This window comes from Magnolia sinica, chromosome 17 (genome assembly GCF_029962835.1).
Source record: "Magnolia sinica isolate HGM2019 chromosome 17, MsV1, whole genome shotgun sequence".
NCBI lineage: Eukaryota > Viridiplantae > Streptophyta > Magnoliopsida > Magnoliales > Magnoliaceae > Magnolia > Magnolia sinica.
Genome location: NC_080589.1, coordinates 66,195,388 through 66,223,200, shown reverse-complemented (window position 1 = coordinate 66,223,200; position 27,813 = coordinate 66,195,388). Strand labels below are relative to the sequence as shown.

The 27,813-nt window shown below is 38.2% G+C and overlaps 1 protein-coding gene and 2 non-coding genes across 3 annotated transcripts; 1 reads left to right on the top strand and 2 right to left on the bottom strand.

The window, feature by feature from the left end:
- The first annotated feature begins 1,399 nt into the window (after positions 1-1,399).
- LOC131230589 (uncharacterized) lies at positions 1,400-17,431 on the top strand. Its single transcript, XM_058226493.1, has 2 exons — positions 1,400-1,426; positions 15,806-17,431. The coding sequence occupies exons 1-2, from the start codon at positions 1,400-1,402 to the stop codon at positions 17,429-17,431; spliced, it is 1,653 nt and encodes a 550-aa protein (XP_058082476.1).
- LOC131232128 (small nucleolar RNA R71) lies at positions 14,909-15,015 on the bottom strand. Its single transcript, XR_009164734.1, has one exon. It is a non-coding gene; the product is annotated as a small nucleolar RNA R71 (small nucleolar RNA).
- Positions 17,432-22,052: 4,621 nt separating the features above from the next.
- LOC131232117 (small nucleolar RNA R71) lies at positions 22,053-22,159 on the bottom strand. The gene has a single exon (XR_009164721.1). It is a non-coding gene; the product is annotated as a small nucleolar RNA R71 (small nucleolar RNA).
- Positions 22,160-27,813: the final 5,654 nt, after the last annotated feature.

The window sequence follows — 27,813 nt, the reverse complement described above, 5'->3', positions numbered from 1 at the left end:
GTAACACTCGGGCTATCAGGGATCGAACACGTACTTGACTCTTGAAAATCAGGTTGTCACACTGCCCCAACGTTATACATTGTCTCACCTTTTTTGGCTTTGGCTTTTTTTGAAACTTTTTATTTATTTTCTTAATTTTTTTTAATGCTTTTTGCTTCCACCAGGAGCGTGCTAGTGGCACATGCCTTCATCGGTTCCCATCTTCAGAAAGTTCTCTAGGTGATATACCTCTTAGTCCAAATGGACCGATCTTTGGTACATGTTAAGATAGGTTTTTTGGAAGGCTTTATCAACAACAACACTGGAGAGGTGCTCTTTATGAGCTTGGAAATAGGACAACCTACGCAGCTTATGTGCTCCCGATATGCAAATGCAAGTGGTACGTGTAGTCCTAGTACAAGAAATGGAAATGTACAAGGAAATATAAATTGTACAAGAAATTAAATTGCAAAAATGTAATTTTTTTTTTTTCACACAGATCACCCTCACACCCCCACACACCACAATGGGTACTCAAACCCATGACCTTAATGTTGAAACTCTTGCTAGTCTACCACTAAGCCATGAGCAAAAATGTAAATTGCATGGAGATAAATAACTGAAAAGTAAATTGCATAAAATAAAAGCTAGAAAGACAAAAAATGAAAAAGTAAATTATACAAAGTAAAGCGAGGAAAGACAGAAAACTTGAAAGCAAATGGACCGAAACTCCAAAAATTCTTAAATATTGTGTTTCGAGTTAAGATCTTTGCTACTGGCTACCAACACACAAACATCCCCAGTGGAGTCACCAATTTGTGGACGCTAATCTCATTCGACGGTGGGCGTGCGGATTGTTGTGACTTGTCTCATGTTGTTGTGACTTGGGTTCTTTTATGGGTATGGCACATGCTTGGAATAATATGCTTAAATTACTTGAAGTCGCTACTAACCGATGAAGGCCTGGAATCTATGGTCGGGTACACTTGTAGAATAGCCTTGGGTTGGAGAATCGATGACTCTCCAACTTAAGATGACTTTTCAAATAGGTCCGCAATTAAGAATTCTAAGTAAGGGCCTGCGTGATAGTGAGGGAAGGGGTTAAGCACCCTCAACCACCCGCGCTTGCGTGCAATCTCTAATTTACAAAATTTATGACTTTTTAAGAATTTTTAGAATTTCAGACAGCCTTATACAAATTGACTATCTAGTTGTCAACAATGCCAAAAACTGACTAGTAAACCATTACTCTCCTAAATTACCACTAAAGAGATCATATTGTCTCAACCTTAGGTGGGTTTGGAGGAGATAGTAGCGATAAAAGAAAGGAAGAAAAGAAAGGCAAATGTAATATGCTAATGATCTAACTATTTATAAAATGTTAACAATTAATAAGTTACCACTTGTTCAAATCACTGCTATGGAGAATGTGATGTCTCAACCTGAGGTGAGTTTTGAAGAGATAGTAACTACTAAAAGAAGCACCAATGCAATATACCGATGATTTAAATTTATTTATTTTTATTTTTTAAAAAAAAGAGGATTAAAATAAGTTTGAGCAAGATTTAGCTTTTGATACACCATGATCCAAAAATTCAGCAAGGTGTAAAGTAATCAAAAGTAACCCAAACTTTTAAGTAGGGGTGCATGAGAGAGATATTCAAAGTGTGAACATTTAAAAAAAAAAAAAGGTAAATGGATGGATGGATTGCAGCCCCATACACCTGGAAATGTGAGAGAAGATATGAGAGCTAAGACACTATTCCTAAGATAAGATGATCGTAAATCTCAAATCCCACCCCTACTTTATTAGTCTTGGATTGTAGGGATGACTTGGATGCTAATATAGACTAGGTTCAATGACTTAAATGAGGAAATTACACAATTTTTCTCACACTCACTCTCACTCTCACTCTCACTCTTGTAGGACTTTCTCTCTCCCTTTTTGTCTCTTGCTAGATGTATTAAATGAGGTGTGGGACCTATTTATAGAGGTTGGCCTTGCTTTTATATATATATATATATATATATATATATATATATATAGACACACACACACAATACATAGTGGAAAACTTGCTATGTAGAGCAATCTGAATGTTTGGAGAATACACGCCATCATAGATTTACCTTGATAAGTAGTAAAACAAATAATTTCACCCCATAGGGAAATTCAAATGGTCATTCTATCCTTGGGCCGATAATCATATTGCAACCTGGCTACTGGTTTCCTTTAATATTGTCCAAAAAATATTGGGAGATCATATTGCCGCCTGGCTGCTGGTTTACTATATAAAAAATATTGGGAGATCCTAAAATCTGCCCGTTTGGGGCTGCAATACACATGGATTGCACTTTTGGACCATATGTGTTGCTTGGGCTTGTTGACATGGGTTGGCCAACAATTATAACCACCTGCGCACTTATCGTAATTCTGTGATTTGCTGTTGTCCATATAAATGGCACAGGGTGGCGCTTTATTGTGGATTGGATTTTGGATTGGCTAGGTTGGTTTTCTAAGGGTTTTTAGACAAGTGTACTGCAATATTTTGCATATGTAGTGTACACTACCCAATTAATGAATGGCTCTAAATGGTCATGGACGGTGGTGGAAGGCAGGTCCCACATAATAGCTGTGACGTGGGCTTACATTTTATCAAAATTCAACAAATAAATTTCTATTAATCAAATGTTAAGGGCGTGTTTGGGCGGTGGGATTAGAAGGGATTAGGTGCGATGGGATTCAAAATACATAATTATTACCCATGGCAAGGATTGCCCCCATTGCCATGCGATAAGATTAATTCCATGCTTTGTTTGTAATATGATGGTACATTGAACGGATATACCCACCATCATTTGAAATTACTGAAAATAACACACGTGTTATATTTAAGCCATTCATTTGTTTCGTAACCTCATTTTATGGCATGGGTCTAAAAATGAGGCAGATCCAAAACTTATATGGCCCCAAAGAAGTTTTCAACAATAAGTATTCAATCCCCGTTGCTTTCTATGGTGGGTCCACTTGAGCTTTAGATTTACTTGATTTTTTGGCCCATGCTCTAAAATAATCTCAAAAAATGGGTGGACAGTGTGGATATAGCCCACACATTATGGTGGGACCTACACAACTTGCTAAAATTGGGTGAAATTGGCACGGGACCAATGCAATTCCATTTAATCTAATTCCAAGCTTTTCCGTTCTTCCCAAACAGAGTGGAATAAGCACGGGACCAGATGAATCCCATCCCACCTAATCCCTACTAATCCTACTGCCCAAACACGCCCTGAGATTTTTCAATCAACCTAACCTCTTTCACGGCCAATAGATTTTCAATATAGTCTGGCCAGAGCTTAGAGAGACAGAGAGACTGACATTGATAGTTTGATAGTGTGGTGGATGATATATAAATATTTGAGTAATATATATTATCTACCACACAACCAAAGTATCACATCAGATGACACAACACTGTGGGAAGTGGTGAATAATTAATGTTATCTTTGTAACAAGTGGTAATAAATAAATGAATGGAAGGGGAAAAGGTCTGTAGCTCATGAGGCCCCACCATGGTGTTTATGTGAAATCTACCCCGTTCATCAGGTGCGTCACTCCATGTTAAGCCCAGTATGAAAAACTAAACCCCATCTATGATTACTGTCCACCACATGATTGGAAAGAGTGTAAAGGGTAACGCTCACCTCTCAAAATGTAACCCTTGGTGTGGCCCACATGAATCACAAATGAACTTATTTTGGGGATCCAGGCCTATATTTTTCTATGGCATCTGATGGATGGAGTGAATTTCATGTAATCATCTCAGTGGGCCCTGTAAAAATCGAGGGTGAACATTTCTCCTAACTATTTCCTTTAGTGTGGCCCACCTGAATCAGAGGTCAGTCTGATTTTTTTGCCCCGTGCATAACGTGTGATTACACATTAAATGGTTGGATTAAATTTCACACACGCATAGTAATGACCACTAAAAATCAAAGGTGCAGATAAGTCAAACCCCCATTACCGTTAAAAAATGGACTGGAAGTGCGTTTTGCAGCACACAGCGCACGCCTGCGCCGCCCTGTGTTGAAAGGAATACGTATTTTATCTGCACTGTTCATCTATTGTGCCAGATCATTTTAGGGCATAAGCCCAAAAACTAGGCAAATCCAAATCTCAGGTGGACCACACCACGGGAAACAATGGTGATTGAACACCCACTATTAAAGAATTCTTGAGGCCTACAAAGTTTTGCATCAGGATGATATTTGTGTTTTCCCTTCATCAAGGTGTGTGTGACCTAATCAACAGGTTGGATGGCAAATAAACGTTAAAGTGGGCCCAAAGGAGTTTTTAATGATGGACGTTCCACCACCGTTTCCTGTGGTGTGGTTGGATCTGCCTTATTTTTGGAATCATTCACTGAAATGAGATAGAAAAATAGATGATCAGCGTAGATAAAACACATACATCATGGTAGGGCCACATAGCTTTAAGGGACATCCACCCTTGATTCTAATGGAGCCCACCGTGATGTATATGTGAGATCCATTCCAAATATTAGATAGCACCCCAAATATTAGATAGCCCAAAAATCAAGCCCATTTGTGATTCAAGTGGGCCACATTAAGTGTTATATTTTGAATGGTGAGATTTGCCTAGTACAATCTTTCTAATCATGTGGTGCACTTGAATCATAGATGGGACTGAGTTTTTTGGCTGTAGGCCTAACATGGAGTGTGGCGCTTGATGGACGCCGTGGATTTCACACAAACACCATGTGTATGGTGTAGCCTACATGAGCCCCAGACCATTTTCCCTTTCATTAATGTATTTATTACCTATCATAATTTCCACTAATAACATTAATTATTCATCACTTTCTAAAGTAGTTATGCCATTCTACGTGTCCGTGAAATCTAATTGGACCATTAGATGTGAGAACTCGTACTTTGGTAGCATCCTGGATGGTATATGTATATTAATTAGAGCACGATTTGAATATGCATGTGAGGTCCGATCCAAACATATTAGATGTTAGATGTTGACATCCTGAGTGTGGTGGTTGATATATATATATATATATATATATATATATATATATATATATATATATATATATGGAAATGGTTCAATGCGGTTGACCTCACGGGAGCTTCCCATGAGGTCAAGCTATGTGGCCCCACGGCGATGTTTGTCGAAAATCTACCTCATTAGTCAGATGCATCATTCCATGGTAGGCCTCAGACTTAAAAATCAAGTCAATCCATGACTTGTGTGGGCCACACCACATGCAAAAGTTGAGAGGGGCTACCTTCCCATTAAAACATTCATAATCATTTATTGGGCCCACCGAGATGTGGTTCACAAATCCAGCCCATCCATTTTGTGTGTCCCACTTGGATGAGGGGTCAGACCAAGTTTCAAATGTATCCAAATTTCAGGTGAGCCCCACCAAGTGCTTTTATATGTTTTATCCCTGTCTTCACGTGATTTAATATGGTATGGCCCACTTGAGTTCTATATACGGCTGATTTTTAGTATATCCCATAATTTAAAGGGGACCCATCAAATGCATGGTGTTGATGTTCGACACGCATCACAGTGTGGCCCACACAGCTCGACCTCATGGGAAGTTTCCATGAGATCACCTACCTAGAACCTTTCACATATGTGTGTGTGTGTGTGCAGTTTGATAAAATAAACTTCACTCTATGCAGTTTCTCAAAATAAACTTCACTCTGTGCGATTTCACAAAATGACCTAGAATTTCAAAATATGCTTTTTCAGGACGATTTCAGGATTCCTTTTCTTCACGTCAAATCTTTGATTCTCTTCATTCCTCACTTGGTTTTCTTGGATCTTTAGCATGTAAATTCTTCAATCTTAGTCTCCTAAGATCCATCCATTGGCTTGATGATTCCTAAGCATCAAATCCATACTTTTATCACCATTTTTAATCTAAACTCTTATATTCACTTTGCAACACAAACACGAGTAAAATAAAACATTAAACATTATCATGTTTATAAAATCAAGATATAAATGGAGGATAATATGCAATATTTGACCATCAATACAATCCCCAACCAGCATTTTGCTAAAATAAACTTCACTCTGTGCAGTTTTTCAAAATAGACTTCACTCTGCGTGATTTCACAAAATAACCCAGAATTTCAAAATATGTTTTTTTAGGACGATTTCAGGATTCCGTTTCTTCACTTCAAATCTTTGATTTTCTTCATTCCTCACTTGGTTTTCTTGGATCTTTGGCATGTGAATTCTTCAATCTTAGTCTCCTAAATCTATCCATTGGCTTGGTGATTCTTGAGCATCAAATCCACGCTTTTATCACCCTTTTCAATCCAAACTCTTATATTCACCTAACAACACAAACATGAGTAAAATAAAATATTAAACATTATCATGTTTATAAAATCAAGATATAAATGGAGGATAATATGCAATATTTGACCATCAACACAATCCTCAACTAGCATTTTGCTAATCGCGAGCAAAGTATGCGAAAAATATTTCGAGAACCACAGGATAATTTCTATAAGCTCGAGTGGTTTTAAAAAGATAATCCAGATAATAGAATTCTAAAATACATCAATGTTATACATTACCTTCTCCTAAACTCTAGCACTCGGTAAGTTTCATAATCAAGTTCAAAGCATTAATTCTCCAATTAGAACAATTCCAAATATTGAGTTCCATAGGTGTGTAATGAAGTTTAGACTTATCACAATCAAAAGTTCAATTCGTCACTTTCATTATAACATCGATAATTAAAAGAGCATTCAAGAATCGATCCCTAGCGAGGGTGGCTAACATGGAGTGTGTCTACTGACATGGGTGTGTACTAACATACTAACCCAAAAAAAAAAAATAGAGAGAGAGAGAGCATTCAGGATAACCAAAACCTAAACCGAAACTTGCCTTACAATTCATCTTCTGACACTTTAATGTGTAAGCTGGATGTGATATGTAAAATCATGACTCAATCAATGTTTAAAACTTCTAATCAAGGATCAATGACTTAACTTAATTTTGAGATCTCCCAAGTGAATAAAATTCAAGAGACATAAGGCATCAATATTAAGTATCTTGTAATTCTAATTCGTGGATTAACTTCAAGATCACTTAAATTTACAGAAATTTCAGAAAATTTTCTCAATTTTTCACAACTTCGCCACTAAGAAAACAACTGATTAGCCTGCCTAATTGTTAAGACTCAAATATTGCATAATTTCCTCCATTTATATCTTGGTTTTATGAACATGAACCAACTTAATGTTCTATCTTACTCATGTATGTGTTGCAAGGTAAATTTAAGAGCTTGGATTAAAAAATGGTGCTAAAAGCATGGATTTGATGCTCAAGAATCATCATGGCAAAGGATGGATCTTAGGAGACCAAGATTAAAGAATTTACATGCCAAAGATCCAAGAAAACCAAGTGAGGAATGAAAAGAATCAAAAATTTGAAGTGAAGAATCCTGAAATCGTCGTGAAAAGTTATTCTGAAGCTCTTAAGTTTATTTTGAAAAATTGCGCAGTGTGAAGTCTGTTTTAACAAATTGTGCAACGAGAAGTCTATTTTAGAAAATTGTGTAAATTTGAGGCGGTTTTTAGAGTTTCCAAACTTTGTATAAAAATTGGAGTTTCCCACTTATAAACAGGGCTTCCAAGAGCATTCCTAAGCATCATTCAAAGCATTCAAGAGCAAGATTTAGGGTTTTTAGAGGGTTTTCAATTTTATTTAAGTTTTATAAGTTATTTTTTTTCCTTTTAGATATTTTCTATTTGCATTTATTTCTTTCTTGTTGCTTTCTTTCTCTATTCTAATTATATTTTTCTAAGTTCCTTCTATCCCAAGTTAGAAGGAAAGAACATGGGTTTAATATTTCTTTAAGTTATAATGGTCAATTGTTTTAATGATGAGAAGAATGGTATATACATATTATCTATTATTTAGGTTTTGTTTTGATCCTCTTGTAAGATACATATGTTTCCATCATATGAGATCCACATTGATGGATAGGCTTACCGTAGATCAATTAGATTTCCTAGATAGGAGAAGTTCTCAACCTGTTATATTTCTTTAATTTTCATTATCTTATGGATATTGAATTCTTAAAATCACTGGCGCTTGAAAATATATGTCAATGGTGCAAATCGATGATTTTCTAATCTTTTATATCATTTATTAAAACTGTTTTATTTTCCGATTAGGCTGACCATAGTGCTCAAATCTTAATTGTGTTATCCAAGTCATCATGATTTTGGAACATTAACCTATGTGCGGAACTTTGAAGCTTGGGTGTTGTTTTAATTCAGTTGAATTACATCCATTCAAAAATCTCAAAATCAAATCATCAGTTTAGTTTTTATTACTTAGTTTGTTTTACATTTGATTTTCCCCTTCTCGCAATTCATCTCCTTGTGGGATCGACCCTGTATTCACAGAATATTACTTATGAACCTCTGCACTTGGAAGCAAGCAATTGAGTTTTTTACGCCGTTATCAGGGAGAGACTGAGATAGATTAGAACTGTGCAAGATAGTTAAGGTAAATTCTCTTCTAAACCCTCCAATTTTTTGTAGATTTTCTTTTTTTCTTTGAAAGTAAATTCAGTTGGGTCTTTCAAGCACTAACTATGACATAAGATTGCCCTACTTGAGATTTTATCACCCAAGTACTATGGTTGTCCTACAGTTGTTGTTTGATCACAAAGATTATCCGCTGAATCTATTTTATAGATTAACATAGTTTACTTTCTCCATTAGTTTTACTTTTGTTGATTTATTTTTTATTTTTACTTTGTGGATTGAACCCTCATGGTCGGCCTTGCCGCCTGGGTTGTTGATTTATTTTTGCTTTGTAGATGGAACCCTCATGGTCGGCCTTGCCGCCTGGGTTGTTAATTTTTTTTTGCTTTGTGAATTGAACCCTCATGGTCGGCCTTGCCGCTTGGGTTGTTGATTTATTTTGCTTTGTGGACTGAACCCTCATGGTCGACCCTGCCGCCTAGGTTGTTGGTTAAGTTTTTGTTTTTATTTTAAGTATCATACTTGATATTTGAATTAGTGGTATTTGTTGTGTGGTGTGAATGGTTTATGTCCCGTTGAAGTAGGGATTAAAACAATCGACTCTCTTCCAAAGGCGGACTAGTTTCAGGCCTTGATCATTCACTTAGAAGAGGCACTCAACATCACTTGGATTCCATAGAAGACCCAGTTGATAATCCAAATTTAAATCTTTCAGATCCAACTATAAATTAAAACAAAGAAAATCAACCTAATCCTCCTCTTGAGGATGAAAATGAAGTTCGTAGGAATGTGTTAAACCAACCACGGACTTTACATGAACATCTACACCCTTAGAGATCAACTTTACTATCTTGCATAGTGTTCCCTGCTCACACAGGAAACATTGATTTTAAACCAGGTGTGATTCAATTAATTTCTAAATTTCATGGCTTGGATTCTGAAAGTCCCTACTTGCACCTCAAAGACTTTAAGGAAGTACTTGCAACATTACAAGTAAACAATGGCAATAGGGATGTACTTAAGCTTAGGTTATTCTCATTTTCTCTAAAGGATCGGGCCAAAGCATGTCTCAACTCTCTAAGACCTAATACCATCACTACATGGCAAGCCTTAAATAGAGAGTTTTTGAAAAAGTTCTTTCCCGAGCACAAAACAAATGCACTAAAATAAGAAATCATGTCATTCTCCCAAAAGGGGAATGAACTGTATTTTCAAGCTTGGGAGCGCTTCAAAGACCTTCTAATTACTTGTCCATATCATGGTTATGAACCATGGCACGTGATTGATGCATTCCGAAAGGGGCTCATCATAGATACCCATCAGTTCATAGAGATGATATGTGGTGGAACTTTTCTTAACAAAGATCATAATGAGGCTTAGGATTTTCTAAACATGTTAGCAGAGAATAGGCATACATGGGATGTCTCTACTAAACCAGGCCAAACTAGACCCATTCTTAAAGAGAGCGGGGATGTATGTCCTAACAGAGGAAGAAGACCTTAATGCAAAATTCACTAAATTGGCTAGAAAGGTCGAAGCCTTAGAAATTATGAAGGTTGATATGGTTAAACACTTCCTTAGGTAATTTTTGTAGCATTTGTGGTGGTACAAACCATGACACAAAGGATTGTCCGATAATCTCAGTTGAACAAAATATCACGCATGAGCATGAGAAAGCAAATGCTATAAATAACTACCAAAGGTCAATTATGCAACTAATGGGAAACACGTATAATCCAAATTAGCGTAACCATCCTAATCTTAGTTGGAGGAATGGACCACAAATTAATGCACCCAATACATCTCAAATGCCTCCACAAAACAACTTCTTTGGGGCACCTAAAAATGCACCATATGTGCCCTCGCCAAAGCGATCATCTATGGAGGATGCATTGACCGCATTCATGAACACTCAAGCTCAAATGAATCAATCTCTAATCCAATCAAATCAGGAATTAAACACGGTCGTGACTAGGATTGAGACTCAATTAAATGCTAGGGAAAAAGGTACCTTCCTTCTCAATCAGTGCCAAACCCTAGAAACATACATTTCATTGGAGACTCAAATCCAAGTGAGCTACATCCTGAACAAGTTAAGACCATCATTACCTTGAGAAGTGGAAAAGATGTCGATAACAAATCATGCAATCGGTAGAAATACCGGAGGATAAGCCACCGTCTCAAGAGAATGATGAACCGGCTATAGTTCAAGAGCCGCAACAACAAAAGGATAGAGAGACTAAGTCATATGAGCCTCCAGTTCCATTTCCATCTAAACTTTAGAATCCAACTATCCCCATGAAATATCAAGAGGTGTTAGATGTGCTCCAAAAGGTTACTGTTAATATTCCTCTACTTGATACCATTAGAAAAATTCCATCATGTGCAAAATATCTCAAGGACTTGTGCACTGTAAAGAGAAAATTAAATGTGCACAAAAAGGCCTTCCTTACTGACAAATTGAGCGCTATTATTCAACAAAGGGTCGTACCCAAATATAAAGACCCGAAAAGTCTGACTATTCCTTGTATTATTAGGAATTTTCAAATTGAGCATGCTTTGCTAGATTTGGGTGCAAGTGTCAACTTAGTACCTTATTTGGTTTATAAACAAATGGGGCTAGGCGAGCTTAAACCACGATTACACTCCAACTCGCTAACCGCTCCATGAAGGTACCAAGGGGAATTTTAGAGGACGTGCTAGTCCAAGTGGAGAAATTCTACTTCCCCATGGATTTTATTGTATCAGACACTGAACCATGTGTAAACGCTAGCGCTTAAGTTTCCATCATTTTAGGCCACCCATTTCTAACAATTTCAAATGCAATCATAAATTGCAGGAATGGAATGATGAACTTGTATTTTGGTAACATGACTCTAGAGCTAAATATTTTCAATCTATATAAGTAGCCCATTAATAATAATGAGATCCATGAGCTGAATTTTATGGACTGCTTAATAGAAGAGGAATTAGAACCTAGTCTGACTGAGGAATTAATTCAAGTCATTGGGGACTTGACAAATTCTGATTTAGAAAAAGTGCTTGCTGAAATTTGTGATGATAATGAGAGCACTACCACCTAGGACATTGGTATGTACCAATGGAGACTGCACACTCAAATCCTATCTATTGAGGACTGATGAGGGTCGAATATTACATATCAGACCCCAATTATTACCTAATTTTACATACATGATAATGTTTAATGGAGTATTTTAATTATATTTTTGTTGCAGGATGAAATCAGGAGCGTTGATGGAAAAAGAGTACTACAAGCATGAATTTGACACTCCGAAGTCACCAGAGCAAGGGACGCACTCAAGGGAACTAATACTGAAGAATTCACATGCCAGGGATCCGAGGAAGTCAAGCCGTTCACGTTAAAAAGGCCCGAAAATGGTCCAAAATGCAAGATCACATGGTTCCCGCCATCCAAATGGTTCGAAACTCCATATATGGCCTGGAGGCCATAAATAAACCGTACATATTAAATTTCAACCATTGGATATCTCGAGAAGTGGGCCAACGGACAGATCAGCCCATTAATCTTTAATTTTAGGCCCACCTACAATCTGCATATACTTCAAAATTGACCCAGACGGTTTAAATAAGGTGAGAAGTAGGATGGATGGATTGGATTTCTCTAAAGAATCACAGTGGACCCCATATGTATAACGTGTGTACATAGTGCACATGTGCACCGCCCGTACACCGAACGACCTAAGTCGGTCAGCGCTGCTGACCCGACTTCCTCCTTTCAAAAATGGAAACTTCCGTTTCTGGAGCGCGTAACGGACGGAAACTCCATTTTTACGAACCGCTGTGGGCCCCACCTGTAACACGTTCATGTGATCCAAGCCGTCCATCATGTAGACGGGTTCAAGAGCTACAAAATCATGTTTACAGTTTGTGCCCATACGTGCACACGTGTGAGATACAGGGGCCACAAGTGGACTGTCCTGTGACGTTCAAAATTGATTTTATTGTAATTTCTTCTATGGGTCGCGTCAATGGATGTTCAAAACCATCCATATCTGACCGAAATTTCGTCGTGCATCCAATGGACGGGGTGGATTTCCCCGAAAATGGTTATCTGGGGCCCACCGAGCATCACAGCACCGGACGTGCGAAGGCTTACGCACGTCCGCGAAAAGCCGACTTCCGGGCGGTTGTGGCCCACCATCTTCGATCAGATGGAAGATCTGATCCGTCCATCATGTAGAACAGCCAAAAACGTCCCAGGAGACGTTGATTTTACGGAAAAAATGCAAAGAATGAGGGACTTATGCAGGTACAGAAGTTTGCTGCGAAAAGGGCTTTCGCTGCGCATACGACAGCTTTCCAAACCCGATTTTCTCCATTCCAGCCACTCTAGCAGCTACAAAAAGGGATGCAAAACGTAGAGAAGAGGGAGGAGAGCCAGGGAACAGATCCAGAGAAGAGAAAAGAGAAGAAAAGAGAAGAAGAGAGAGATGTTTTCTTTATATCAATTTTATTTTTCTTTCTTTTTATTTGAATTCATGGATTGCTAATCTTCTAGCTAGGGCTGAGATGAAGCCCCTAATTTGAATAACCCTTGTTATGTGTTGATTTCATGTTGATTTAATTGATTTGTTTCTTTCTCTGGTGTACTTGACTGGAATTTTCGTACTTCTCCATGCTATGAGTTTAACCAAAATCTAGTTATGGATATTGTTTGGAATATTATTCTAGGTGCTTGTGTCTGACCATGAACAGGTTCCTATAGAGGAAGAAACAGGAATCTACATCTCTCCATGCCTGACCATGGATGGAAAGATGTGATCCATATGCTTTAAGGAATTATACATTCTGTGTGCCCGACCAAGGACATAGAGTGCGCTCTATTTATTTTGATATCAATCTGAATTAGGATGAATCAACAGGTAAAACAAGGTTTATGATAATTAGAGGTGGATTCGAAAGTCCTAGTCTTCTCCTTGATTGAATTTTTCTCACTATTGCTCTCGGTTATTTTTTCATTGATTTTTATTTAGTTTAGTCAATTACTATCTCAAATATTTGTTGGATTAGTTAAGAAGAGTCTTTAATTTTGAATTGTGACAACCAGTCCTCGTGGGAACGATCTCGTAATACGTACCATATCTACATCTGATTCGTATACTTGCGAGTTTAAAATCATTTAAATCAGGTTGGTTTAAATAAAACATCAAGTTTTTTGCGCCGTTGCCGGGGACTGTTTCGGTCCAATTGGATTTAGGATTCTCTCTTATCATAATTCATAGTCTTAGGTTTTTACTAACTTAAGCTAAATTTCTTTTTTTTTTTTTAGAAACTAACCTATTTCCTGTTTTGTAGGGTCCTGACATAAACTGCTAATTTGGTAATCTCTTTCTAAATTCTCTACTTTTTTCTAATTTCTATTTTTAGAATTAGGGTTTTATTTTTTATTTTTTATTTTTTTTTTAGAAATTTTCTATTTCTAGGCTTTCTTTTTTTTAGAAATTTCTTATTTTCTAATTTTAGATTTTGATTCTTCTTTCAAGTAACTTTCTATTTTCTAGTTTTAGAAATTTTTTCCCTTTTTAGAAACTAACTTAGCTTTTATTTCTAAGATTAGAAACTTTCTTATAAATTAACCGTTGCTTAGGATTTTTCTAGCATTATTTTAGGAAATTCAATTTATTTTTTGTTATGTCTGTAGGAATTGAGGAAGGAAGCTATTAAATAAGATTGTCTTCAAAAGGAGGAGCTCTCAAATTTTCAGACATTCATCATCGCCTTTTCCGGGTTCTTCCTTCCAATTCTCGTTTACACAACTTTCTCTTGTTTTTAGGAATTCATAACTTTTTCTTTTAGTTTTATTCATCTTAGGTTGCATCTTAGTTTAGTTTTCTTTCTTATATTGATAACATAGTTTATGCTAGGACGTAGATCTCTGAACATAGAACTAGCACCTTTTGATCCTGAAATAGAAAGAACCTTTCGTAGAAGATTTAGAAACATCTTATTTGATATGGTGGAAGAGAATGGAACTAAAGCTCTTAGAGATTATTCAGCTCCTGTCCAATTCAATGCGCCTTCATGTATAGTGTTGCCTGCCACCACAGCAGCACACTTTGAACTTAAACCTGGGGTCATACAATTGTTGCCCTCCTTTTATGGTTCAGATAAGGAGGATCCATATCATCATGTGAAAGAATTCTTAGACATTTGCTCCACCTTTAAGTTCCAAAACTTTTCAGACGATTCGATCCGTTTGCGCCTTTTTCCTTTCTCTTTGAAGGATAAGGCGAAAGCATGGTTGAATTCTCTAGGAGTTGGGTCTATTACTACATGGGACCAACTGTCTAAGAAGTTCTTAAACAAATTCTTCCCGGTTCACAAAACTAATGCTCTCCGAAGAGAAATTACAAATTTCACACAAAAAGAGGGTGAACACTTTCATGAATGTTGGGAAAGATGGAAGGATTTACTTCTTAAATGTCCACACCATGGTTTTGAAAAGTGGCAACAGGTTCAATACTTCTATGACGGTCTGACACCCCAAAACCGCCGCATGGTTGACGCCACCAGTGGAGGGTCATTCATGACCAAAAGTGATGTCGAAGCTTGGAATTTCTTTAAAACCTTGTGTGAAAACTCCCAGCAATGGGACTATTCAAATAGAGGTGAAAGAAGCCCTCAACCACTGAAGAAAGGGGGTATATATGAGGTAGGAGTCACACCAGATCTTTATGCCAAAATTGATACCCTGACAAAGAAGGTGGATGCTTTAATGTTAAACAATGGACCTCCACAAACAACTCAAGTCGAGTCATGTGTCATATTTTCTAGTCTCGCCCATCCTACGCAGTCTTGTCCATCTAGTTCAGCATTTCCAGAATTTCTCTCTGAACAAGTACATGCTATGAACACCTTTCAGAGAACTGAGAATAATCCTTACTCGAACACCTACAATCCAGGGTGGGCTAGGCATCCAAATTTTTCTTGGGCAAAAGGACCACAACAAGGAGGACCATCTGGAAATCCTCCTATGCAACCTTACTCCCAAGTTGGCAGTCAACAACCTCAGCAGTTCTCACAGTATCAATAAGTGCCTCCACAATCTAGGAAACCATCTCTTGAGGATACACTTAATCTTTTTATGCAGAGTTCACTTCAATTTCAAAAAGACACCCAACATACTTTACTAGCTAACCAGCAGAGTTTACATGCAAATGCGCAATCCATTGCCAAGCTGGAAGTACAGTTGGGTCAACTTGCTGCCACATTGAGTGAGAGAGAGAAGGGCAAGTTCCCTAGTCAACCTGTGGTAAATCCAAAAGGACAGTATGAGATTGGCTCTAATTCAAACCAAGAACAATATCATGAACAAGCCAAATCAATCATTACCCTTAGGTCCGGTAAACAGATCGAGAACAAAGTAGATATGCCTAGGGAAGAATCAAAGTCCAATGCGGAAGATCAAAATGAAATAGAGAGACATACTAGTGCATCCAAAGTCCAACAACACTCTGACTCTCCAGGAACCACTCATGTGTCATCTTATGTGCCTAAAGCACCTTTTCCTCAACGTCTGGCACCGGTTAAGAAAGGAAACAACTTTAATGAGATATTGGACATGTTTAAGCAAGTCCAAATCAACATTCCGTTGCTTGATGCTATCAAGCAAGTCCCTGCTTACGCTAAGTTTCTTAAAGATTTATGCACTCAAAAGCGTAAGATGAATGTTCATAAGAAGGTCTTCCTTGCAGAGCAACTCAGCTCCATGATTCAAAACAACACTCCTCCTAAATTTAGGGATCCAGGAGCTCCTACCATTTCTTGTGTCATAGGAGAGCATAAGGTTCAGAAAGCGTTGCTTGATTTAAGGGCCAGTGTTAATTTGTTACCATATTCGGTCTATGAGCAGCTAGGACTTGGTGAGTTAAAACCAACTAAAATAACATTACAACTAGCTGATAGATATATCAAGGTGCCCCGTGGTATTATTGAAGATGTGCTAATCCAGGTTGACAAGTTTTATTTTCCAGTGGATTTCATCGTTCTAGATACTCAACCTGTCCAGAATCCTACAAGTCAAATCCCGGTTATCTTAGGACGTCCATTCTTGGCCACATCCAATGCTATCATAAATTGCAGGAATGGAGTTATGAAGTTGTCCTTTGGTAACATGAAGATCAAGCTCAACGTTTTCAATGCTGCACAACAACCAGCAGACTCGGAGGATATATGTGAAGTGGACATGATTGAGAGTCTAGTGCATGAATCTTTCCTTAAATCTTCCGAAGACGCACTTGAGACTTGCTTAGCACATTTTGGCATGGATTTTGACATAGAGAATTCCATCCAAGAAGTCAATGCATTGCTCGATTCTACTCCTATAATGGAGACTGTTAAATGGAAAGCGAAAGTGGAACCTCTTCCACCCTCTGAGTCTAAACCGGTTCCATCTATTGAGAAACCACCTGAACTTGACCTTAAACAATTGCCTAAAAACCTCAAGTATGCATTTTTAGGTCCGTCTGAGACCCTACCTGTCATCAGAATGTCTAACCTTGAGAAGGAACAGAAGAACAAGTTGCTTAAAGTGCTTAGAGAATATAAGGCAGCTATTGGGTGGACGATAGAGGACATGAAGGGAGTAAGCCCCACTTTGTGTATGCATCGTACTGATCTTGAAAAAAATGCAGAAACATCGCATGAAATGCAAAGGGGGCTTAACCCTAACATAAAAAAGGATGGTCGAGCGAAGGTGCTTAGATTGTTAGACGCTGGTATCATTCCAACGGAGGTGCTTAGGGTGTTAGACGTGAAAGAAATCATTCGAGCGGAGGTGCTTAAATTGTTGGATGTCTACCCCGTTTCAAATAGCACGGTTCAAGTTGTTCCCAACAAGTCTGGGATTGGTTAATCAAGATGTTAAGGAAATTTATTTGGCGGACCCAGGTTATCAAGATTGATTAGTTCATGGTCCATTCTTGTCTGGCTGAAGACGTTAAACTTAGCACTCCTGGGAGGCAACCCATCTTTTCATTTCATTTCATTTTCCTAGTTAGTTAGTTCAATGTTTGTGGGTAACATTACTGTAAACCCTCACGAGACTACAACTCGTCCACTAGGGGCAACCTAGGGGTTTAAAGGCTTGTTGCATACGCTAAATGCAATCGAGAACACCTGCGAAAGTGGTATAGGTGGGATTTTTTTTGTGATGTTATTTTTGTTATTTTTGTTGATTTCTCTCTTGTGCTGACCCGCTCTTACACTGATATCTTTCCATCACTCCGCTTTTATTTTCGTTGTCCCATGTGCATTGCATGTTTATTTCTTTTACATTGAGGACAATGTAGGTTTTAGGTTGGGGGTGGGCGATTAGATTACCTGCGATCAGATTACCTCATCAGTATTTTCTTGGTCTTGAGCACTAATTGTGAAAATTTTTAAAATTTTCTGGAATTTCTTATGCATCTGAAGTGATTGTGAAGGATAAGGGTGATTTTAACATTGCAAGGTATAGAATGTCGGTAATTTATAACTCTTGGATTCAGCCATCCGTTAGATTTCACAGTTAAGTTTGAATTGTTAACCCATAATTAGAACTTTTAAACATTGATTGAGTCATGATCTAACATATCACATCTCGGTTGCACATTAAGGTTCCGTTTCAACATTGAATGATTAACTTGGTAATCACTAAGCATGAAAGGAACCAGCCTGAAATTTTTAGGATCAGTCTATAACTAAGAATTGAGAAAAAGCGTAAGTCATATAATCTTCATCATAGGTTTGCTCCCTATAGATGAAGATTCGATTCCCCATGGTTGACATGAGAAAAGGGTTAGGTGTACAATCTTTGCCATAGGTTTGCTCCCTATAGGTGAGGATTTAATTCCCTTCCTTAGCGTTATTGTTCATAAAAAAATCAAAGGCTGATAGAATGAAAAGTTAACCTATCAGGCAAGTGTTAGTTTCAGTTGTCATGCATTCCGTTGTTAATTACTAATGATATCATGAAATTGATAATTGGATCTCTTAATGATAGTAAGCCGAGATTACACTATACACTCATGGAACTCAATGTTTAGAATATTCTAATTAATGGGTTAATATTTTGAAATTGATTATGAAGTTTATCGTGAGCTTGATTCCAGAAAAAGAAAATTCTGTACACCATTCATGAATCTTAGAATTCTCGCGCCTCGACGATCTGTTCACAAGTCACTCGGGTTCACAGGAATTGTCCTTTATTTCTAAAATTATTTTTCGCATGTTTTGCTCGGGACCAGCAAAATGCTGGTTGGGGGTTGTGATGAGGGTCGAATATTACATATCAGACCCCAATTATTACCTAATTTTACATACATGATAATGTTTAACGGAGTATTTTAATTATATTTTTGTTGCAGGATGAAATCAGGAGCGTTGATGGAAAAAGAGTACTACAAGCATGAATTTGACACTCCGAAGTCACCAGAGCAAGGGACGCACTCAAGAGAACTAATACTGAAGAATTCACATGCCAGGGATCCGAGGAAGTCAAGCCGTTCACGTTAAAAAGGCCCGAAAATGGTCCAAAATGCAAGATCACATGGTTCCCGCCATCCAAATGGTTCGAAACTCCATATATGGCCTGGAGGCCATAAATAAACCGTACATATTAAATTTCAACCATTGGATATCTCGAGAAGTGGGCCAACGGACAGATCAGCCCATTAATCTTCAATTTTAGGCCCACCTACAATCTGCATATACTTCAAAATTGACCCAGACGGTTTAAATAAGGTGAGAAACAGGATGGATGGATTGGATTTCTCTAAAGAATCACAGTGGACCCCATATGTATAACGTGTGTACATAGTGCACATGTGCACCGCCCGTACACCGAACGACCTAAGTCGGTCAGCGCTGCTGACCCGACTTCCTCCTTTCAAAAATGGAAACTTCCGTTTCTGGAGCGCGTAACGGACGGAAACTCCGTTTTTACGGACCGCTGTGGGCCCCACCGGTAACACGTTCGTGTGATCCAAGCCGTCCATCATGTAGACGGGTTCAAGAGCTACAAAATCATGTTTACAGTTTGTGCCCATATGTGCACACGTGTGAGATACAGGGGCCACAAGTGGACTGTCCTGTGACGTTCAAAATTGATTTTATTGTAATTTCTTCTTTGGGTCGCGTCAATGGATGTTCAAAACCATCCATATCTGACCGAAATTTCGTCGTGCATCCAATGGACGGGGTGGATTTCCCCGAAAATGGTTATCTGGGGCCCACCGAGCATCACAGCACCGGACGTGCGAAGGCTTACGCACGTCCGCGAAAAGCCGACTTCCGGGCGGTTGTGGCCCACCATCTTCGATCAGATGGAAGATCTGATCCGTCCATCATGTAGAACAGCCAAAAACGTCCCAGGAGACGTTGATTTTACGGAAAAAATGCAAAGAATGAGGGACTTATGCAGGTACAGAAGTTTGCTGCGAAAAGGGCTTTCGCTGCGCATACGACAGCTTTCCAAACCCGATTTTCTCCATTCCAGCCACTCTAGCAGCTACAAAAGGGGATGCAAAACGTAGAGAAGAGGGAGGAGAGCCAGGGAACAGATCCAGAGAAGAGAAAAGAGAAGAAAAGAGAAGAAGAGAGAGAGAGATGTTTTCTTTATATCAATTTTATTTTTCTTTCTTTTTATTTGAATTCATGGATTGCTAATCTTCTAGCTATGGCTGAGATGAAGCCCCTAATTTGAATAACCCTTGTTATGTGTTGATTTCATGTTGATTTAATTGATTTGTTTCTTTCTCTGGTGTACTTGACTGGAATTTTCGTACTTCTCCATGGTATGAGTTTAACCAAAATCTAGTTATGGATATTGTTTGGAATATTATTCTAGGTGCTTGTGTCTGACCATGAACAGGTTCCTATAGAGGAAGAAACAGGAATCTACATCTCTCCATGCCTGACCATGGATGGAAAGATGTGATCCATATGCTTTAAGGAATTATACATTCTGTGTGCCCGACCAAGGACATAGAGTGCGCTCTATTTATTTTGATATCAATCTGAATTAGGATGAATCAACAGGTAAAACAAGGTTTATGATAATTAGAGGTAGATTCGAAAGTCCTAGTCTTCTCCTTGATTGAATTTTTCTCACTATTGCTCTCGGTTATTTTTTCATTGATTTTTATTTAGTTTAGTCAATTACTATCTCAAATATTTGTTGGATTAGTTAAGAAGAGTCTTTAATTTTGAATTGTGACAACTAGTTCGTGGGAACGATCTCGTAATACGTACCATATCTACATCCGATTCGTATACTTGCGAGTTTAAAATCATTTAAATCAGGTTGGTTTAAATAAAACATCACGTTGTCGGGACTGTTTCGGTCCAATTGGATTTAGGATTCTCTCTTATCATAATTCATAGTCTTAGGTTTTTACTAACTTAAGCTAAATTTCTTTTTTTTTTTTAGAAACTAACCTATTTCCTGTTTTGTAGGGTCCTGACATAAACTGCTAATTTGGTAATCTCTTTCTAAATTCTCTTTTTTTTTTTAATTTCTATTTTTAGAATTAGGGTTTTATTTTTATTTATTTTTTTTTAGAAATTTTCTATTTCTAGGCTTTCTTTTTTTTAGAAATTTCTTATTTTCTAATTTTAGATTTTGATTCTTCTTTCAAGTAACTTTCTATTTTCTAGTTTTAGAAATTTTTTCCCTTTTTAGAAACTAACTTAGCTTTTATTTCTAAGATTAGAAACTTTCTTATAAATTAACCGTTGCTTAGGATTTTTCTAGCATTATTTTAGGAAATTCAATTTATTTTTTGTTATGTCTGTAGGAATTGAGGAAGGAAGCTGTTAAATAAGATTGTCTTCAAAAGGAGGAGCTCTCAAATTTTCAGACATTCATCATCGCCTTTTCCGGGTTCTTCCTTCCAATTCTCGTTTACACAACTTTCTCTTATTTTTAGGAATTCATAACTTTTTCTTTTAGTTTTATTCATCTTAGGTTGCATCTTAGTTTAGTTTTCTTTCTTATATTGATAACATAGTTTATGCTAGGACGTAGATCTCTGAACATAGAACTAGCACCTTTTGATCCTGAAATAGAAAGAACCTTTCGTAGAAGATTTAGAAACATCCTGTTTGAAATGGCGGAAGAGAATGGAACTAAAGCTCTTAGAGATTATTCAGCTCCTGTCCAATTCAATGCGCCTTCATGTATAGTGTTGCCTGCCACCACAGCAGCACACTTTGAACTTAAACCTGGGGTCATACAATTGTTGCCCTCCTTTTATGGTTCAGATAAGGAGGATAAGGAGGATCCATATCATCATGTGAAAGAATTCTTAGACATTTGCTCCACCTTTAAGTTCCAAAACTTTTCAGACGATTCGATCCGTTTGCGCCTTTTTCCTTTCTCTTTGAAGGATAAGGCGAAAGCATGGTTGAATTCTCTAGGAGTTGGGTCTATTACTACATGGGACCAACTGTCTAAGAAGTTCTTAAACAAATTCTTCCCGGTTCACAAAACTAATGCTCTCCGAAGAGAAATTACAAATTTCACACAAAAAGAGGGTGAACACTTTCATGAATGTTGGGAAAGATGGAAGGATTTACTTCTTAAATGTCCACACCATGGTTTTGAAAAGTGGCAACAGGTTCAATACTTCTATGACGGTCTGACACCCCAAAACCGCCGCATGGTTGACGCCACCAGTGGAGGGTCATTCATGACCAAAAGTGATGTCGAAGCTTGGAATTTCTTTAAAACCTTGTGTGAAAACTCCCAGCAATGGGACTATTCAAATAGAGGTGAAAGAAGCCCTCAACCACTGAAGAAAGGGGGTATATATGAGGTAGGAGTCACGCCACATCTTTATGCCAAAATTGATACCCTGACAAAGAAGGTGGATGCTTTAATGTTAAACAATGGACCTCCACAAACAACTCAAGTCGAGTCATGTGTCATATTTTCTAGTCTCGCCCATCCTACGCAGTCTTGTCCATCTAGTTCAGCATTTCCAGAATTTCTCTCTGAACAAGTACATGCTATGAACACCTTTCAGAGAACTGAGAATAATCCTTACTCGAACACCTACAATCCAGGGTGGGCTAGGCATCCAAATTTTTCTTGGGCAAAAGGACCACAACAAGGAGGACCATCTGGAAATCCTCCTATGCAACCTTACTCCCAAGATGGCAATCAACACTCACAGTATCAATAAGTACCTCTACAATCTAGAAAACCATCTCTTGAGGATACACTCAATCTTTTTATGCAGAGTTCACTTCAATTTCAAAAAGACACCCAACATACTTTACTAGCTAACCAGCAGAGTTTACATGCAAATGCGCAATCCATTGCTAAGTTGGAAGTACAGCTGAGTCAACTTGCTGTCACATTGAGTGAGAGAGAAGGGCAAGTTCCCTAGTCAACCTGTGGTAAATTCAAAAAGACAGTATGAGATTGGCTCTAATTCAAACCAAGAACAATATCATGAGCAAGCCAAATCAATCATTACCCTTAGGTCCGGTAAACAAATCGAGAACAAAGTAGAGATACCTAGGGAAGAATCAAAGTCTAATGCGGAAGATCAAAATGAAATGGAGAGACATACTAGTGCATCCAAAGTCCAACAACACTCTGACTCTACAGGAACCACTCATGTGCCATCTTATGTGCCTAAAACACCTTTTCCTCAACGTCTTGCACCGGTTAAGAAAGGAAACAACTTTAATGAGATATTGGACATGTTTAAGCAAGTGCAAATCAACATTCCATTACTTGATGCTATCAAGCAAGTTCCTGCTCACGCTAAGTTTCTTAAAGATTTATGCACTCAAAAGCATAAGATGAATGTTCATAAGAAGGTCTTCCTTGCGGAACAATTCAGCTCCATGATTCAACACAACACTCCTCCTAAATTTAGGGATCCAGGAGCTCCTACCATTTCTTGTGTCATAGGAGAGCATGAGGTTCAGAAAGCGTTGCTTGATTTAGGGGCCAGTGTTAATTTGTTACCATATTCGGTCTATGAGCAGCTAGGACTTGGTGAGCTGAAACCAACTAAAATAACATTACAACTAGCTGATAGATCTATCAAGGTGCCCCGTGGTATTATTGAAGATGTGCTAATCCAGGTTGACAAGTTTTATTTTCCAGTGGATTTCATCGTTCTAGATATTCAACCTGTCCAGAATCCTACAAGTCAAATCCCGGTTATCTTAGGACGTCCATTCTTGGCCACATCCAATGCTATCATAAATTGCAGGAATGGAGTTATGAAGTTGTCCTTTGGTAACATGAAGATCAAGCTCAACGTTTTCAATGCTGCACAACAACCAGCAGACTCGGAGGATATATGTGAAGTGGACATGATTGAGAGTCTAGTGCATGAATCTTTCCTTAAATCTTCCGAAGACGCACTTGAGACTTGCTTAGCACATTTTGGCATGGATTTTGACATAGAGAATTCCATCCAAGAAGTCAATGCATTGCTCGATTCTACTCCTATAATGGAGACTGTTAAATGGAAAGCGAAAGTGGAACCTCTTCCACCCTCTGAGTCTAAACCGGTTCCATCTATTGAGAAACCACCTGAACTTGACCTTAAACAATTGCCTAAAAACCTCAAGTATGCATTTTTAGGTCCGTCTGAGACCCTACCTGTCATCAGAATGTCTAACCTTGAGAAGGAACAGAAGAACAAGTTGCTTAAAGTGCTTAGAGAATATAAGGCAGCTATTGGGTGGACGATAGAGGACATGAAGGGAGTAAGCCCCACTTTGTGTATGCATCGTACTGATCTTGAAAAAAATGCAGAAACATCGCATGAAATGCAAAGGGGGCTTAACCCTAACATAAAAAAGGATGGTCGAGCGAAGGTGCTTAGATTGTTAGACGCTGGTATCATTCCAACGGAGGTGCTTAGGGTGTTAGACGTGAAAGAAATCATTCGAGCGGAGGTGCTTAAATTGTTGGATGTCTACCCCGTTTCAAATAGCACGGTTCAAGTTGTTCCCAACAAGTCTGGGATTGGTTAATCAAGATGTTAAGGAAATTTATTTGGCGGACCCAGGTTATCAAGATTAATTAGTTCATGGTCCATTCTTGTCTGGCTGAAGACGTTAAACTTAGCGCTCCTGGGAGGCAACCCATCTTTTCATTTCATTTCATTTTCCTAGTTAGTTAGTTCAATGTTTGTGGGTAACATTACTGTAAACCCTCACGAGACTACAACTCGTCCACTAGGGGCAACCTAGGGGTTTAAAGGCTTGTTGCATACGCTAAATGCAATCGAGAACACCTGCGAAAGTGGTATAGGTGGGATTTTTTTTTGTGATGTTATTTTTGTTATTTTTGTTGATTTCTCTCTTGTGCTGACCCACTCTTACACTGATATCTTTCCATCACCCCGCTTTTATTTTCGTTGTCCCATGTGCATTGCATGTTTATTTCTTTTACATTGAGGACAATGTAGGTTTTAGGTTGGGGGTGGGCGATTAGATTACCTGCGATCAGATTACCTCATTAGTATTTTCTTGGTCTTGAGCACTAATTGTAAAAATTTTTAAAATTTTCTGGAATTTCTTATGCATCTGAAGTGATTGTGAAGGATAAGGGTGATTTTAACATTGCAAGGTATAGAATGTCGGTAATTTATAACTCTTGGATTCAGCCATCCGTTAGATTTCACAGTTAAGTTTGAATTGTTAACCCATAATTAGAACTTTTAAACATTGATTGAGTCATGATCTAACATATCACATCTCGGTTGCACATTAAGGTTCCGTTTCAACATTGAATGATTAACTTGGTAATCACTAAGCATGAAAGGAACCAGCCTGAAATTTTTAGCATCTGTCTATAACTAAGAATTGAGAAAAAGCGTAAGTCATATAATCTTCATCATAGGTTTGCTCCCTATAGATGAAGATTCGATTCCCCATGGTTGACATGAGAAAAGGGTTAGGTGTACAATCTTTACCATAGGTTTGCTCCCTATAGGTGAGGATTTAATTCCCTTCCTTGGCGTTACTGTTCATGAAAAAATTAAAGGCTGATAGAATGAAAAGTTAATCTATAAGGCAAGTGTTGATTTCAGTTGTCATGCATTCTGTGTTAATTACTAATGATATCATGAAATTGACAATTGGATCTTTTAATGATAGTAAGCCGAGATTACACTATACACTCATGGAACTCAATGTTTAGAATATTCTAATTAATGGATTAATATTTTGAAATTGATTATGAAGTTTATCGTGAGCTTGATTCCAGAAAAAGAAAATTCTGTACACCATTCATGAATCTTAGAATTCTCGCGCCTCGACGATCTGTTCACAAGTCACTCGGGTTCACAGGAATTGTCCTTTATTTCTAAAATTATTTTTCGCATGTTTTGCTGACCAGCAAAATGCTGGTTGGGGTTGTGATGAGGGTCGAATATTACATATCGACCCCAATTATTACCTAATTTTACATACATGATAATGTTTAAGAGTATTTTAATTATATTTTTGTTAAAGGATGAAAGGAGCGTGGATGGAAAAAGAGTACTACAAGCATGAATTTGACATTCCGAAGTCACCAGAGCACGACACTTTATCGATTAATCAAGAATTCACATGCCAGGGATCCGAGGAAGTCAAGCCGTTCACGTTAAAAAGGCCCGAAAATGGTCCAAAATGCAAGATCACATGGTTCCCGCCATCCAAATGGCTCGAAACTCCATATATGGCCTGGAGGCCATAAATAAACTGTACATATTAAATTTCAATCATTGGATATCTCGAGAAGTGGGCCAACGGACAGATCAGCCCATTAATCTTCAATTTTAGGCCCACTTACAATCTGGATATACTTCAAAATTGACCCAGACGGTTTAAATAAGGTGAGAAACAGGATGGATGGATTGGATTTCTAAACCACAGTGGACCCCATATGTATAACGTGTGTACATAGTGCACATGTGCACCGCCCGACACCGAACGACCTAAGTCGGTCGCGCTGACCCGACTTCCTCCTTTCAAAAATGGAAACTTCCGTTTCTGGCGGACGGAAACTCCGTTTTTACGGACCGTGGGCCCCACCGGTAACACGTTCGTGTGATCCAAGCCGTCCATCATGTAGAGGGTTCAAGAGCTACAAAATCATGTTTACGTTTGTGCCCATATGTGCACACGTGTGAGATACAGGGGCCACAAGTGGACCGTGACGTTCAAAATTGATTTTATTGTAATTTTTTTTAATGGATGTTCAAAACCATCCATATCTGACCGAAATTTCGGCGTGCATCCAATGGACGGGGTGGATTTCCCAAAATGGTTATCTGGGGCCCACCGAGCATCACGACGCAGGAAGCTTACGCACGTCCGCGAAAAGCCGACTTCCGGGCGGTTGTGGCCACCATCTTCGATCAGATGGAAGATCTGATCCGCCTCATGTAGAACAGCCAAAAACGTCCCAGGAGGCGTTGATTTTACGGAAAATGCAAAGAATGAGGGACTTATGCAGGTACTGAAGTCGCTGCGTATACGACACCTTTCCAAACCCGATTTTCTCCATTCCACCCACTCCAGCTACAAAAAGGGATGCAAAACGTAGAGAAGAGGGAGGAGAGCCAGGGAACAGATCCAGAGAAGAGAAAAGAGAAGAAAAGAGAAGAAGAGAGAGAGAGATGTTTTCTTTATATCAATTTTATTTTTCTTTCTTTTTATTTGAATTCATGGATTGCTAATCTTCTAGCTAGGGCTGAGATGAAGCCCCTAATTTGAATAACCCTTGTTATGTGTTGATTTCATGTTGATTTAATTGATTTGTTTCTTTCTCTGGTGTACTTGACTGGAATTTTCGTACTTCTCCATGGTATGAGTTTAACCAAAATCTAGTTATGGATATTGTTTGGAATATTATTCTAGGTGCTTGTGTCTGACCATGAACAGGTTCCTATAGAGGAAGAAACAGGAATCTACATCTCTCCATGCCTGACCATGGATGGAAAGATGTGATCCATATGCTTTAAGGAATTATACATTCTGTGTGCCCGACCAAGGACATAGAGTGCGCTCTATTTATTTTGATATCAATCTGAATTAGGATGAATCAACAGGTAAAACAAGGTTTATGATAATTAGAGGTAGATTCGAAAGTCCTAGTCTTCTCCTTGATTGAATTTTTCTCACTATTGCTCTCGGTTATTTTTTCATTGATTTTTATTTAGTTTAGTCAATTACTATCTCAAATATTTGTTGGATTAGTTAAGAAGAGTCTTTAATTTTGAATTGTGACAATCA